This window comes from Pogona vitticeps, chromosome 4 (assembly GCF_051106095.1).
Source record: "Pogona vitticeps strain Pit_001003342236 chromosome 4, PviZW2.1, whole genome shotgun sequence".
Taxonomy (NCBI): Eukaryota; Metazoa; Chordata; class Lepidosauria; order Squamata; family Agamidae; genus Pogona; species Pogona vitticeps.
Genome location: NC_135786.1, coordinates 158,261,898 through 158,276,810, shown reverse-complemented (window position 1 = coordinate 158,276,810; position 14,913 = coordinate 158,261,898). Strand labels below are relative to the sequence as shown.

The 14,913-nt window shown below is 39.2% G+C and overlaps 1 protein-coding gene across 2 annotated transcripts in view; it reads left to right on the top strand.

The window, feature by feature from the left end:
* The window catches only part of ECI2 (enoyl-CoA delta isomerase 2), a 57,734-nt gene that overhangs the window by 32,425 nt on the left and 10,396 nt on the right, over positions 1 to 14,913 (top strand). For both annotated transcript variants that reach the window (XM_072998578.2, XM_020789809.3), the window contains exons 2-5: positions 3,299 to 3,464; positions 7,604 to 7,702; positions 10,174 to 10,356; positions 13,519 to 13,588. In XM_072998578.2, the coding sequence (XP_072854679.2) occupies positions 3,357 to 3,464; positions 7,604 to 7,702; positions 10,174 to 10,356; positions 13,519 to 13,588 (460 nt within the window). In that variant the 5' untranslated portion in view covers positions 3,299 to 3,356. The remainder of the gene's footprint in view (positions 1 to 3,298; positions 3,465 to 7,603; positions 7,703 to 10,173; positions 10,357 to 13,518; positions 13,589 to 14,913) is intronic.

Sequence of the window (14,913 nt, the reverse complement as noted above, 5' to 3'; positions counted from 1 at the left end):
CAGACACTGCAGCTAAGGCTATGGCAACATCGATAGCCATAAGGAAACATGCCTGGCTTCGCTCCGCTAACATCCTGGATGACACCAAGACCAGGATAGAGGACCTTCCATTCGATACTGCTGGCCCTTTCCATACTAAGACAGACAATATGATGGAGAATATTCACAAGTTGAGAAAAACGACTAAGTCCTACACACAAAAGGAACAATCGTTACACATAAATCAACTAGAGATAACGGTTATCATAAAAGCTTTCTGAGCATTCCTGTCTCCCATCAGAGGATGGGTAGTTCAGCTTGTAATGGACAACACCACGGCAATGTTCTATATAAACAAACAGGGAGGCACTCACTCCATCCCTCTCCTGCACCTCACAGTAGAACTATGGGAATGGTGTTACCATCATTGCATTTTCTCATAAGCCATTCACATCTCAACAGAAGACAACTATATTGTGGACCGACTAAGCCGACTACCCACTCGTACACAAGAATGGACATTAGACAACACAATCTTCCTATCCATCTGCCGTCGATGGGGATACCCATCCATAGACCTCTTTGCTACCAGAGACAACGCCAAGTGTCCCAGGTACTGCTCAAGGGCAGGCTTCAATACCGACTCCCTAGGTGATGCATTCATGATAGACTGGTCAGGGGAATTCCTTTACATATTCCCACCGATACCGATGATCCTCAAAACGGTCATCACATTCATGCAGTACTTTACAAACGCCATAATAATTGCATTAGACAATAGACAGTACCTTTTTGTTACATGTAGCCATAGGTTCAAAATCTCCATGGTTCACCCACATCAGGACATTAGCAACAGAAGTCTTCCACCTCCCATCAATACCGAACCTCCTCTCCCAGAAAGACGGATATCCTATCACTCAAACTGACAGCGTGGAGGATATCCCTGAATTCCAAGGAATCCTAAGCCCGTAAACCTTCCACAGTCAAACTCTATGAAAACAAATGAAAATCGTTTACTACATTTATTAACTCTAAGAACCTGTCTCCAGTCCCCATTTCACTCAAGCCCTTACTTACCTTTATTCTTCACTTGTTTGACCTCCGTCTCTCCTATTCCACTATCAAGGTCTACATATCAGCTATAGTCGCACATCAGCCGCAGCATTCACCATCAGCTAAACTTTTCTCTCAAAATTCATGAGGGGTCTACAAAATACCAGACTGCCAACGCAACATATATTATCTCAATAGTCCCTACAGCTGGTCCTAGACGCCCTAACCAAACCTCCTTTCGAAGCTATGGCTACATGTAACAAAAAGCTACTGTCTATCAAAACCATCTTCCTTCCATCTCCTCTGCTAAAATAGCTGGTGAGCTGGCAGCGCTAAGATCGGACCCACTATACCTACAATTCCATCCTGACAAGGTCACTATGTATTTTGACATATCCTTCTTACCCAAGGTCATATCCAAATTCCACATGAATCAACCGATAATACTACCAACATTATTCCCATCTCCAACCACACCCATCGAACACAAGGTCCACATGCTAGATGTCCGTAGAGCCTTGGCCTTCTATATCACCAGAACCAGAGGATTCCGTAAATCACCCAGATTATTTGTGTGTTACCATAGCCACAATAAAGGTGGACTGGCATCGGCACAGACCATCTCCTGATGGATAGTTCAAGCTATAAGTCTACCATATGAACTTTCGGGCAAGACGACACCGAGCACTCTCAAGGCTCATTCTACCAGAGTGATGTCGACATCAACAGCTCTACACCGTGGGATGGAAGTTCAAAGCATCTGTCGAGCAGCAACTTGGTCAAATCCAATGACATTCACAAAGCATTACCACCTCGATGTCAGGGCCAAAAAAGACGCTGCCTTTGGAAGGGCTATCCTGACATCTGTGCTACCATGACATTCCACCATAGTGAGCTTGTCAGTCACCCATATGTGTGTATTCACAGAGGTCACGAAGAAGAAAGTAAGGTTACCTACCTGTAACCATGGTTCTTCTAGTGGACCTCTGTGAATTCATACTTCCCTCCCTTCCTCCCCTCTGTCCATTACATTGTCTTCTTTCTTATGCATTCTACTTGGACAGCAGCAGACTATGCAGGAACTGAGAGGAAGGTTGAGGAGGCGAAGCTGGTGCCTCCGGGGGGTGGGTATCTCATTATTCTCTTTTTTAAGCTCTAGAATCTTCCGAATGTCCTGTGCAGGCACAGAATAAACCCATTTGTGTGAATTCACAGAGGTCCACTAGAAGAATCATGGTTACAAGTAGGTAACCTTACTGTTTCACAAAATGCAGGGAGATGAATCTGTGGCTTTCCAAATACTGTTAATTGTAACTCTCATCATGCCCCATAGTTGACCAGAGTGCCTTGGACTGAAGGGAGTAAACTTTATAAGGTGGTGTGTGAAGAACTGTGTCCAGGTTGTGGCCCCCTTCAGATGTGCCAGGACTCTCCAAATGTGCTGGGAGGGCATATGACCCCCTGTTTAGAATGGCTAGGTCACAAATTCTCCATGCGTTAGGTCTGTTAAATCTTAAAACAGAAAATTCAGGTAAATAGGAGCCTATTTTGTATTTATAGCTAGAAGATGTTTGCAGTAGATCATTGGGCAAGGGATTTGTAGCAAATTGAACAGTGGAGCTCAGTAGTTTTGCTGGGCCAAAAATCAAAACCCTTCACTTAAGGCAATTTTGCTTTTCTTAGTGGAATTCAGATGTCTTGGACTATATTAACCTTAGCCAGCAAAGCCAAATAGACAGAGGTGATGGAGACTGAAGAACAGAACATATGGAGGGCACTAAATAGGTCATGATTAAGGTGGAACATGCTTATACAGAGAGAACACACACTCACACAGGAGAAGAGGTTGAGGGAGCAGGGAAGGAGAAGCAGCTCTGCCATTTGCTTTATAGCCACTGGCAAAAAAAAACAAAAAACCCACAGGTTATATCCCCCCCCTTTTTTTAAAAAAAAATCCTACTCAGTTGGCAACTCTTGCATGTAGTCTTTGCTCTGTTTTGGTAGCATCTCACCATTATCTGCTGCTAAATATTTACATAAAAGATTTAGTTGAATAATTTTCTTCAAGGGTTAATTATGTCACAAGCACCATTACACTGAGCTGTCCCTGTGATTTTTGTGCAATATTTTTTACTGATTAACTTTTCTTTGCACTGATAATGATTTGTAACCTTTTGAACACATAATGAGTAATCCTAGCATTATTTTTCTCTACATTTTAGTAAATAAGTACCGTAGCTTGATATGGTTCCCTTTTTCCTTCCAGCAATACTGTGTATTGTCCTCATTTGCCTGCACAACAGTTACATACAACTAAACTTATAATGCAGTTCAGCCAGGAAGACTTTGAAAAGGCCAAAGATCAGCTAAAGCTTTTGAAGGAGGACCCTGGTAATGAAGTAAAGCTGACGCTTTATGCATTGTATAAACAGGTAGGTCTGGTGATTTAAAGTTATTGAGATGTAACTGCATTTTGAAAATGATTGTCTGAATGGTTTTGTTGAGCATTAGGCAGTTGTATAACATGATTGACAGGTTTGTTCAGATTATGCAACTACCTGTATTGCACAAAAAGTCTCTTATTTTATTTTACTTTATTTTTAACTTGCAGGTTTGGGTAAGCTTTTCTAGTCACTCGCCAAATTTTTCTTAATATTTGTTTTTATCTTTTGGTTCTGTAAAGTATGTAATGTATTCATCTGCTATTTCCTTATAAAGAAATGTCTACTTGGATGCTGTGTTTCTGTTCTTCTGGAATGCCTATTGTACCCCCACCACCACCACAACCATCTGATCTAGCCCTTCATTTTCTCCATATATTCAGCCAAAAGAAAATTTTTACACTTGTCCTAGTTTCTGGAATAAACCCATAGTGCTGATTCTAAAGAATTCCTTTAGAAGATTGCAGTATCCACTCATGACTCTAAAATGGCTTTGATGAGGGTGTGCCCTGAATTATTTTTGAATTTGGATCCTTTTTTAATGTTTTAAGCCAAAATCCTGTCACTTAGGATAGACAATTGCACTAGAGTGGGCCCATTAAATCACTGGGGGGTTTGGTGAGTCAATTCCTCTGTAAATTATGTTGATTCATATTGGCTACTTGTGATTCGGTTTGTTTGAAGGTGGCGGCAGTTCCTCCCTTTGGGCGGGAAATAATCAAGAGGAGTCATTTGAACGATCAACAAATGTACAGTAGTGCCTCGCTTAACGATTTTAATTTGTTCAAAAAAAATCGCTATGTGAAAACATTGTTCAGCGAAACACCATTTCCCATAGAGATGCATTGAAAACCGGATAAAAGCGTTAAGCGAAACGCAGTTCCCCAATTGAAATGCATTGAAGCCTTTTCAATGCATTTCAATGGGGGAGAAAAAAATTCACAAAAAATTCAAAAAGACTCAGAACAAAGCCAAATTAATTTAACGAAGGTTTTATTAGGTGCACTAACGATTCCAAGCATTTTAAACATTTTAGAATATTTTTAAAATAGCGAAAACGGGGCTGTCAAAAAATCATTAAGCGAAACAAGGGGGCCAAAAACCTAATCGTTATGCGAAGCATGGTCCCGAAATCGTTAAGTGAAAATTGCCCATAGGGAAAATCGTTAAACGGAGCGCAAGATCGCTCCGAAAAAGCCATCGTTAAGCCAATTTTTCGTTATACGAAGCAATCGTTAAGCGAGGCACCACTGTATTTAACTTTACATTAGGAGATTCAGCTATTACAGTGGTGCCTCGATTTACAAACATCCCTACTTACGACCATTTTGAGTTATGACCAGCTCTGGCTGCAAATTTTTGCTTCTACTTGCGACCAAAGCTCTGAGTTATGAACAGAAAAAGGCAGGGGGAAAAGGCGGGAAATTCAAATTCTTACTGTAGGTGGCAAAAGAGGCTGCTTCTTTGTAGCTCTTCCGCCCCAGCAGTTAGAGTGTGTGCAATCAGAGGAGACTGCCTGGTAAGGTAAGGTGCTGTTTTCTGCTTTTTAAAAACTGTTCTGGGTGCTTTTGCTGCGTGGTTTTGGGCTGGGGGGGGGTTATGTTTCTGTTCTGTGATGGGTTTAGGTGGGTTGTGGGTTTTTTTTTTCCCCCTCTCCATTTCCGATGGGTCTTGGGGGATTGGTTGCTCTTTCGATTTTTTCCTTATTTCCGATGGGTCTTGGGGGGTTTCCTTGCTTCTTGGATTTCTCCCCTCCCATTTCTGAGGGATCTTGGGGGGTTTCCTTGCTTTTTGGATTCCCTCCCATTTCCGGTAAATCTTAGGGAGTTTGTTTGCTTTTTAGTCCCCCCCCCCCCACATTTCCGGTCTTGCACGATCTGCTTGATTGCTTTTTGCTTTGTCTTGTTTGCATTTGCAATGGGTCTTGCATGGTTGATTGCTTCCCCCCCCCCTTCGGCTGGAAAGGATTAATTGCGTTTCTGACCGGACTTGCAGTAATTTTTTTAGGGTGTGTGTGATTTTTTTCTTCAGCCAGAATGGATTAATTGTATTTCAGTGCATTCCAAAGGGCAATGGTGCTTTGACTTACGACCATTTCCAGTTACGACCATCTTCCTGAACCAATTAAGTCCATAAGTCGAGGCAGCACTGTACTTCAATAGGCTCAAAAGAACTCAGATTTGGCAAGTATCCATACGAAGATGGTAATAATTCAAATGGAGAATTTATAGAGTATTGTGGGGCCGGTCCAAATCACTCTCTGTCCATGGGCTTCCTCAATGGAGCGCTCCTCACGGCACAGATCATGCCACAGCAGGGATGCCGAGCCCAATCCCCCTTGCACAGCAGTTGATTGAATATTGCATCGGGCCAGATCACCCTCCTCCAATGACCTTGCTCTCTACTGTCCATTCTTGTGTTTCATTAATGGTCACCCTTTTCCCCTTAGGGTCTGGGCCAGGTAATAGTCCTCCCACCTTTGAGTTGGGAAAATCTTCCAACAATTCCCGCACTCTTTTATATTAAACCTCTCTTCATTTCTTCCCGCGGCGCTTTGAACTCTCTTACGTTTTCCTCCTCCCTTTTATCCTCCTCCCACATGGGTAAGGTTAACTCCTCCCCTTCCTCTCCTTTTCCTTCTACCACCAAACAAACCTTTACTTTTTTCTCCTCTCGTTCTTTTATATTCAACCCTTCTATTTCCCTGTTTATTTCCTCTTTTAGTGGTTCTTTTATTTGGGTGGATGGCACACTCTCATCTCTCTCTTTTTCTCCTTCACACTACTCTACTGCAATCTACTGCCCTAAGCAACAGGATTTTGGACATAAATTTTCGTTGCAACAGGTTTCATATTGTTTAAGTACATTTTTAGAAAAATGCCTTGGGAAAGGCAATATATAAATATTTTATGAGTAAATTCATGTCATTGTATTATACTTTTCTGAAGCTAGATTTCTCAAGACTATTGCTGAACAATAATGGACATATGAAAACTGGAGAGTAGAAAAAATTTACAGTAAACCGATAGTGTGTTCTAAGATGCTGAAGAAATTTTTATTGTTTCATTTGAAGTTAAATTCAGTGCGTTTCATCCCAGTTTTGTTTAGAGTCCTTCTGTAGAAGCAAACAACACATTAAATTGAAGTTTATGTATTAAATACTGATAAAAAGACATACCAAATAAAGGTATATAAGTTGTGTTTTAGTAACATTAAAATGCCCTAGAGGGATTTCTGAAAAATGCATTTCCAAGGCACAATAATTGGTGATTGAAATGTTACTGGTGGGTAACAAACTAAATGTATGTTATCAGTAGGGAAAGGATTTCTATGACATTTCACATATTCTCTGCCACCTACATTTGAACCCATAGGCAAGTTCAAACATGTTTATGAGTAATCTGGCCTTTTTCACCAGATTACTCATAAACATGTTCAAGCCCACCCATACACTCTAACATAGATTGCAGGGGGGGAAACGACATGTCATAGAAATCCTCCCCCCCCCCCCCGCAGGTATCAGTTTCCTGTCCATGATGGACATTCTTCCTAAGCTTGAAGCCTTACTCTTTTTGTTTCTTTGGACACTGCAACAGGAAAAAATAAGCTCTTTTCATTGTGGCTGTCTTCCTCACTTGCACTCACTGGAACAATGGCAAGACAGCTGTAGAATACTTGTGCAAACAGACAGACAGCCATTGGTGGGCTTTGGTGACCAGCTGTCATTCATTAATTACAACTTGCCCAATGGTCTGCTGCAGAAATAGAGGGAATCCACTGCAGATTTGGAATAAAAGCAAAGTAATCCTCTTGGAATAAATACATAGAAGTGTATCTGTTGACCTCATAAGGGAAGGGAGATTAGTTTATGAGGTGGTTCTAGATGTGTGCAGCAACTAGAATTGTGGCTGAAGGCATTTGCTACCTACCTGATGATTTCATATGTGTCATAGTAGAAAGTTCAGTATAGTATAGTGTGGACCACAATAAATAAGACTTTTGAATACACTGTGTGCGTTGAATAATAGGAATGCATTGCAGAGATGTATGTATCAATAGTTTTGTTCTGATGATTCTATACTTTTAATTTAAACTAATGTGAAAGGTTGTATATATTTGTGTTTTATAAGGCTACCGAGGGTCCATGTAATACTAAAAAACCTAGTATGCTAGACTTTGTAAAGAAGGCCAAATGGGATGCATGGAATTCGCTTGGTGTTCTGCCCCAGGTGAGTATGCTATTATATGCATTTTTTAAAAAAAGATTGCATTTGTTTAAAGGATACCATGTTAATTACAGTGGTGCCTCGCTTTGCGATTGCCCCGGCATTATGACAAATCCGCTTTATGACGATCTTTTTGCGATCGCAAAATGATGATCTAAATGGGGGAATTTTGCTTTGCGATGATCGGTTCCCTGCTTCGGGAACTGATTCTTCGCAAAATGATGCTTTTTCAACAGCTGATCGGCGGTTTCAAAATGGCCACCAGGTAAATAAAGTCGTGTATTTTTTTTCTGGAAAAATTGAAAAAAATATGGAGTGTAGAATATGTTATTTTACAATGATAAATAATACATCTGTGACATGGTTTTCAAACTATATAACAAGAAGACCTCAATGAAAGACTTCTGAGACTTTATGTTTTTAAGTTATCTGAGAGACCTGGCTTCAAATCCTTACCGTTAAGTCGAGAGCAACTTGACAGCACATAACATTTAAGGGTGCTGGAAGTATATATCAAGTTGAACTTTTGGCTTTCTTAAAACTGGAAAATGACAATAACAGTACTGGCAGGAGATCCTTTATGTTTACCACTGTGACGGCCTCCTCTCACGTCACAAAGGAGGTGTCACGTCACTCTTACATACACACACTTTATTCACGCTGCCACCAACCATTCCTTCATAAATCTCTTCAGACAAAAATATGATTTTTAAAATAAAAACTTGTGTTTATTTATAACAACAGAAGAAATGGTAAATCACTGTATCAACGAAATAATAAGGCAATCAATATAAAGTATCACACACACACTCTCTTTCAGACCTTCTCTCAAAATATAGCACAGTACTACATGACAGGTATAAGCCCTAACTCCCTAAGTCCCTAACCAGACCCTAACCAAGTCCCTATCTAAACCCTATCTGACTCACACCTCATTCACTCCCCCCTTAAATACCATGGCTCCACCCTCTGAAGTCCCACCTCCCGTCCTGCTATAGGCAGATAAACTCTAGCTACAGCAGTGACGGGCAGATGACATCACTGCTACCATCACAACCACCATCTATTTACATGCAAATGCCTTGAGTTCACATGGATGATTCTTCTAAACCTATGTCATCCAAAGATGCCTGAGGTAGAATTAGAGTTTGATTTACAAAGGGGCCATGATAGGGAAGTTGCCAAGAGTGAATGAAAAAAAGGGAACTTGCTGTGCTACTGTAGTATTTCTTTCAAAAAATTGCACTTGAAAAGTTTTCAAAAATACCTGAGATTCCCTGCTAATAGAGAATAAAATTAATGTCTGTAGATTCTTTTTGAAAGAGACCAATTTAGTTGCTTCATATACTGCATATTTGCCTTTTGTCAGCTTAAAGCAAAACGTTTGTAACAGGCTATTAAACTATTGAAAACCAGATGCTACTCCTTATTGATTGCAGTCACCCCCTTCATAATTATTCTTAATACAGATAACTGATAACATTGGATTAGGCATCCAGAATGTTTTTTGATGCATAAGCACTAGCTAATACTGTGGAGGCATAAAGACAAATCTTTTATTGGCGAAGGAGTCTCTGGTTCTTTTAACAGCAGTGTCTCTGCTTTTTGGTGGGGAGGGGAGAGACGCTTAGGAGATACATTTTCTCCTGTCAAATGCTAAATTGCCATGGTCCTTCACATAGACTAGAATAGACCCAAGCTGTGTAGGGTTTTAATACATCATAATCAGCACTTTGATTTGGGTCTGGAAACAGACTGGTAGATACAGTAGATATTGAAAAGTTACAATTTTATTCAAAAGTCTCACAACCAGCAAATGTTTATAATACTGGTGCGATTATTCTTCATTCTCCCTACAAAAACCAGTAGGACTTTATAGCCTGTAGCCTGCTCAGCTTCTGCTGGGTGGAAAGTGCTACCAAGTGCAGGAACACAGGACTTCGCTCCTTGCAGAAGCATTGGGTAAGCAGAAGGCAGGTTATCTTCACAGAGATAGTAGCTTGTGGATCAGCAGCATTTGCACAGTCAGAACAATCCAGTATTACAACGCCAGCAGGATTTTTTGCTGAGCAGAAGCTCAACAGGATATGGGCCAAAATGTTTGATTTTGGGTTGGGCCATGCCCTGTTTTTGTAATCATATTCTGTAGCTTCTGTAAACCATTGCATGCTTTTCCATGGGAAATTGTTAAAATAGATGCCTGTGTTAACAATAGTTACTAGATCTCCAACTCGGCCTTAAGAGTAGGAGCATTCACCTTAAACCATTCATTTCAGATAAATTGATATTTCTCAAATATATGACAGGCAGATGTATATTTTCGCTATCTGAAATATTTAGATAAAACTATGGAGACATCTCTGATTAATATTAATCATTATTTATGGATTATTTATATTGTATTCACAATTTTTATGCCAGTGATATAATCTGTCATCTATTTTCTATTAATTGGATTGGGTTTCTTATTACAGGACAGCGCAAGACAGAAATACATTGAGCTTGTGTCAAGTTTGGTCTCTGCAGAATCTTCTGTGGTTAAAGAGACCCCCTCTGGAAGCAAGCCTGGCTATGAAACATTACAGATTACAACTAAAGACAACATCACAAAGATCACATTAAATCGCCCTAAGAAAAAAAATGCTATTAGTACAAAGGTAAGACTGATAAATTTCACAGCTCAAAAGCAGCTACTGTATGTGGAAAAAGAGAGGGAGAACTAATTTTCAGAAAAACATCTGGGGGGATGTTTTAGAGGTAGGAAGGCTGTGGAAAAGATCAGTCCTGCCCTCCCTTACTCACTCTACTATACAAGCAGCATTTCCTTGTCCTTGTCTTTTTCATTTTTTTTCTCTTTCTGTTGCTTTTCTTTCTCTTCAAAAATTCCTTCCTTACAGTGAGTGTGTGTGTGTGTGTACATGGTTTCATGTGTAAAGTTATTTCCTATTTTCTTGTTCATATAACATCATCAGAATGCATGATATTTTACAGACTGGAAGAATACAGGTTCCTGCTCAAGGGTGTTTACTATTTAAAATTCAGCAAAAGGGGTGTAATAGAAGATGGGAAGGGACACGGAGGCAGCAGTTAAATAGGGAAACAAAATGTGATCATTCTGAGTTGGATGTACTCAGGCTTACTTAGTTACACACTGAGTTATACTAAGGTATTACAGTATAACTCAAAAGAGATGGCACTTAAATACTTTTGAGAGACTGGGAATATGGATGGGTGAAAAGAAGAGTAGCACACAAAAGTGTTGTTGCATGTATTTAATAACCAAATATAGTTGAGAGGGGTGAAAAGATTCTCCTTTTGTATAAATACTGATTTTTTTTCATTAAGGAATAACCAATAAAAAATATAAGCAGTTCCATTTAGTGCAGAACTTGAAAGTAACTAATTATAAATAACAGATTACTTGTAACAATGTATTTTTACAATAATGAGAGCATAACTAAGTTGCATTATGATTGTGACATTGTGAAGAATAAAATCACTTTTTAAAAATCGCTTTTTTGGTGATTTAATTGTGACTTTGTTTTAGTTACTTTTATATTTGCAGAGATACATTAGCTATGGAGGCGTCAGTGATTCTGCTAGAGTCCCAGAAAATATATTTATTCATAGAACTGAAGCCCAAAATCCACAGATGTGTAATATCCAGAGCTTGGAATGTTTTATTTAAATTCTAATTTGTTAAATATTAGGAATTGGAATATCAATTTGACATTACTCCAAAAACAGCAATTAAATCAACAGTAGTATTTATGGAGAATGTCATGTGGATTATTACTTTTGATTCCTAGTGGTACATTTGTTGTTAGCGCCTTCCAATGACCTATTTTTGTTGTTTTAAAACACCTTGTCCAGTTTGACACTCTTGCCTAGGGGGACTGCAACTCACCTAATATACTTGTTGCCTGGGAATGGTAGTGTCCAACTTATGTAGAAAGTGCTGGTTTGGGAAAGGCTGGCTGTGCTAAACCATGAAATTTCATCTTACAGCCTGTTATGTTTTGCCTTTCTTTCTCTTTTTTCACACCCACTCACCATCACCAGGTAGCTATCTTTTTTTTGCTCCATAAAAGGAGCACAATTTCACTGGCCAGACTCATGTTGGTTATTTATGCTAGAAAGAGTATAATGGTGTCAGTCACAGTGGCAAATTGCTGCTAGTTAATGAATCACTGTTTGTATTTTTTTAATCTTACACCAGCTGCATGATTTGGCACATCATGAAGAATAAAAATGATGACTTCTTTACTAGCCACTAATAGAAGCAGCAACTCATTAACTAGCATCATTTTGTCACTGCAATTGACTCTATTGCACTTACTCTGACATAAATAACCAGTAGGATCTTGCCACTCTCTGCTAATAAGCAGGTGGGAAGCATTTAATGCCTGAAACCTTAATGTGCAGGAACACTAATGGTGTAAATATTGAAAGTGAATTGCTGTAAATTACAAAATCTGCATAGACTTTTGCACATTGAGTCACATTACTTGTTATACAACACATAAGTTCTTAACCTATGGCAATTTGTCTTTAAAAGTTTTCAGCCACTCTTCCAGATTGTTTAGGCATCTAATAAGAAAGACAGCACTGGAATAAACACTTTTTCTCTTTTATACTCAAACTTACATGAATTAATCATGAACCAAAATCAGCAAGATTTCTGTTATTTATTTACACTGAAGGAACCATCTGAGAGCAGAATCAATAGTTAATCATGTCCTAAAATGCATCTGCACTCTACATATGCACTGAGGCCATATTTTCCTTGTAATCACACCCTTTGATATTACTGTGGTGTACTTTGCAGAGGTTTTCTTAAAAACATGAAAGGAGTAGGTGTGTGCTATATATTTTTTCCTAGCATTTTACTTTTAGTAAAGAGATGGGCTTTTATACATTACACTAGTTTTTCAATCCCACCTGCTGATTAATTGTTTTCATAGATTTCAGAGCTCATGAACAACATAGATTAGAGTGAGCCAACTCCCACTGCACAACAATTAGATGTCAGAAGAATTAATATGTCAAATTAATAATGGAAGGGAAATTGCCCAGCTTGTGGCTCTTCAATAGATTCTATTTCCCCCCCCCCTTTATATACTGCCCCATTAGCCGCCCCGAGTAGACATGGTCTAGAGGGGCGGGGTAAAAATCAAATAAATAAATAAATTAGTGCAGTGCACTATTCTGGGCAGTGTATAACAATGTGAAATGAAAACAACCATAAGCCAATGACAATATAACAAAATAAAACGAATACAAAAAAATTAATCTAAATCGTACCTTCAAGAAGGGGTGTCGTTTCCATGTAAAATGAAGAGTTCAGGGGGGAAAACGTCAAGTAGGGTTGCATTGAAAGGCCTGTCTGAAGAACAGTGTCTTCAGCTGCCTCCTAAAAGTTGGGAGGGAGGCAGCCAGGTGCAGCTCAACTGGTTCTAAGGTTGTGGTGCCACTGCCAAGAAGGCCCAACTTCTCATAATAAGCCTCACCTGATTAAAGGCTGCTCTGGACATAACTGCAATCTGGGGATCCCAAAACAGCCAGATGCATGCCCAAGTTCTGGACTGACAGTGACGATTAACAATGACTAACATGACAAAAATGTGTTTAGAGCTTTAAAGTAGGTTAATTGCTGGCATTATGTCTGCTTTAAGTTAAAATAAATGAATTCAATTTTGGATAAATAATAAAGATGATATGGTGGTCAAGCAAAAGTGTTACCATCTGAAAGTCCTCTTTCTCCAACTTTCTGCAACATAAACCAAAACTTGTTTCTTCTTTTTCATTCACTTGTACAGATGTACACTGAAATTATGCAAGCACTTGACGAAGCAGCGAAGGATGATTCAGTTATAACGGTTCTGACAGGTATTTCCATTCATTGTCTTCTCTGACGCTTTTTTTAAAAGTGCATGTTCAAAATCTCAGTATGTGTACATCTGTTTCCTTGTGAGACCAAGAGAAGGGAGATGTGCAAATGTCCCTTAATAGAGATGTAAACCTGCTGATACAGTGTATCTGTCAGATCAGGTTTTGATGTTGAGCTAAACTTGAGGGAGTTTACAAATCTGAAGCCTTGGATGTTGATATTTGTCCATAATAAATTGATATTTCCCAGTTATCCAAAGCCCAAGGGAGTGTTGTCCCAACTTCAGCATAAACATCATTTGATTCATAATATAGAGTCGGTCTTTGTGGGAAGGGGCACTTTTTATCCCTGAGTGGAATATGCATATGTGGAATATTTATCTTTCAACCATCACCATGCTTACGCTATAGTGTTCTTTCAGGATTGACAACTGGCCAAGGAAGTACTGTATTTTTCTGTTTATAAGACACCCTCGTGTATAAGATGCCCCCCCCTCTTTTCTAAGCCAAAATGTCTTTCTTTACAAGCAAGTGGAGGGGGAAAGCAGGAATCATCAAAGCACTTTGATGATTCCTGCCTCCCCCCTCCACTTCTTGCAAAGAAAGTGGAGGGGAAAGCAGCTTCTTTGCAAGAAATTGGAGGGGGAAAGCAGGAATCTTCAAAGCGCTTTGATGATTCTTGCTTTCACCCTCCACTTTTTGCAAAGAAGGTGGAGGGGGAAAGCAGCTTCCTCGGAAAAAAATGGAAGGGGGAAGTAGGAATCATCAAAGTATTTTTATTCCTGCTTTCCCCATCCACCTTTTGTGAAGAAAGTGGAGGGGGAAAGCACTTTCCTCACAAGAAAGTGGAGGGGGAAAGCAGGAATCAAAGTGCTTTGATCCCCCCTCCTTACTTCTGTGTATAAGACGACCCTCAATTTTAATCTAAATATTTTAGACAAAAGTATGGTCTTATACATGGAAAAATATGGTATACTGCAGTAAATCAGAACTCCTAAATACAGCACTTATAGTTTCCAGATTTTTTGAGCACAAAAACATTGTGATTCCACATTTTTGAGCACTATTCCCTCTGCTTTTATAACCAACAAAAATTTGAAGTTTAATCACTCTAATGATTTATGCTCTGATAACAAAGGTAGTAGTACTAAAGATTTTATGAGTTGTTAGAAGGGGCAGAATATACAATATTACAAGAGTATTAGTCTGAAATATTGATATATAATGCTCTTACCCCAGAGGACAAGTTGTTGCATACATTTGGTGCATCCTCTGCTCAAATGCAGAGTGAAAAAATAGACAAATTTAAGAATTTGCTAAAAATG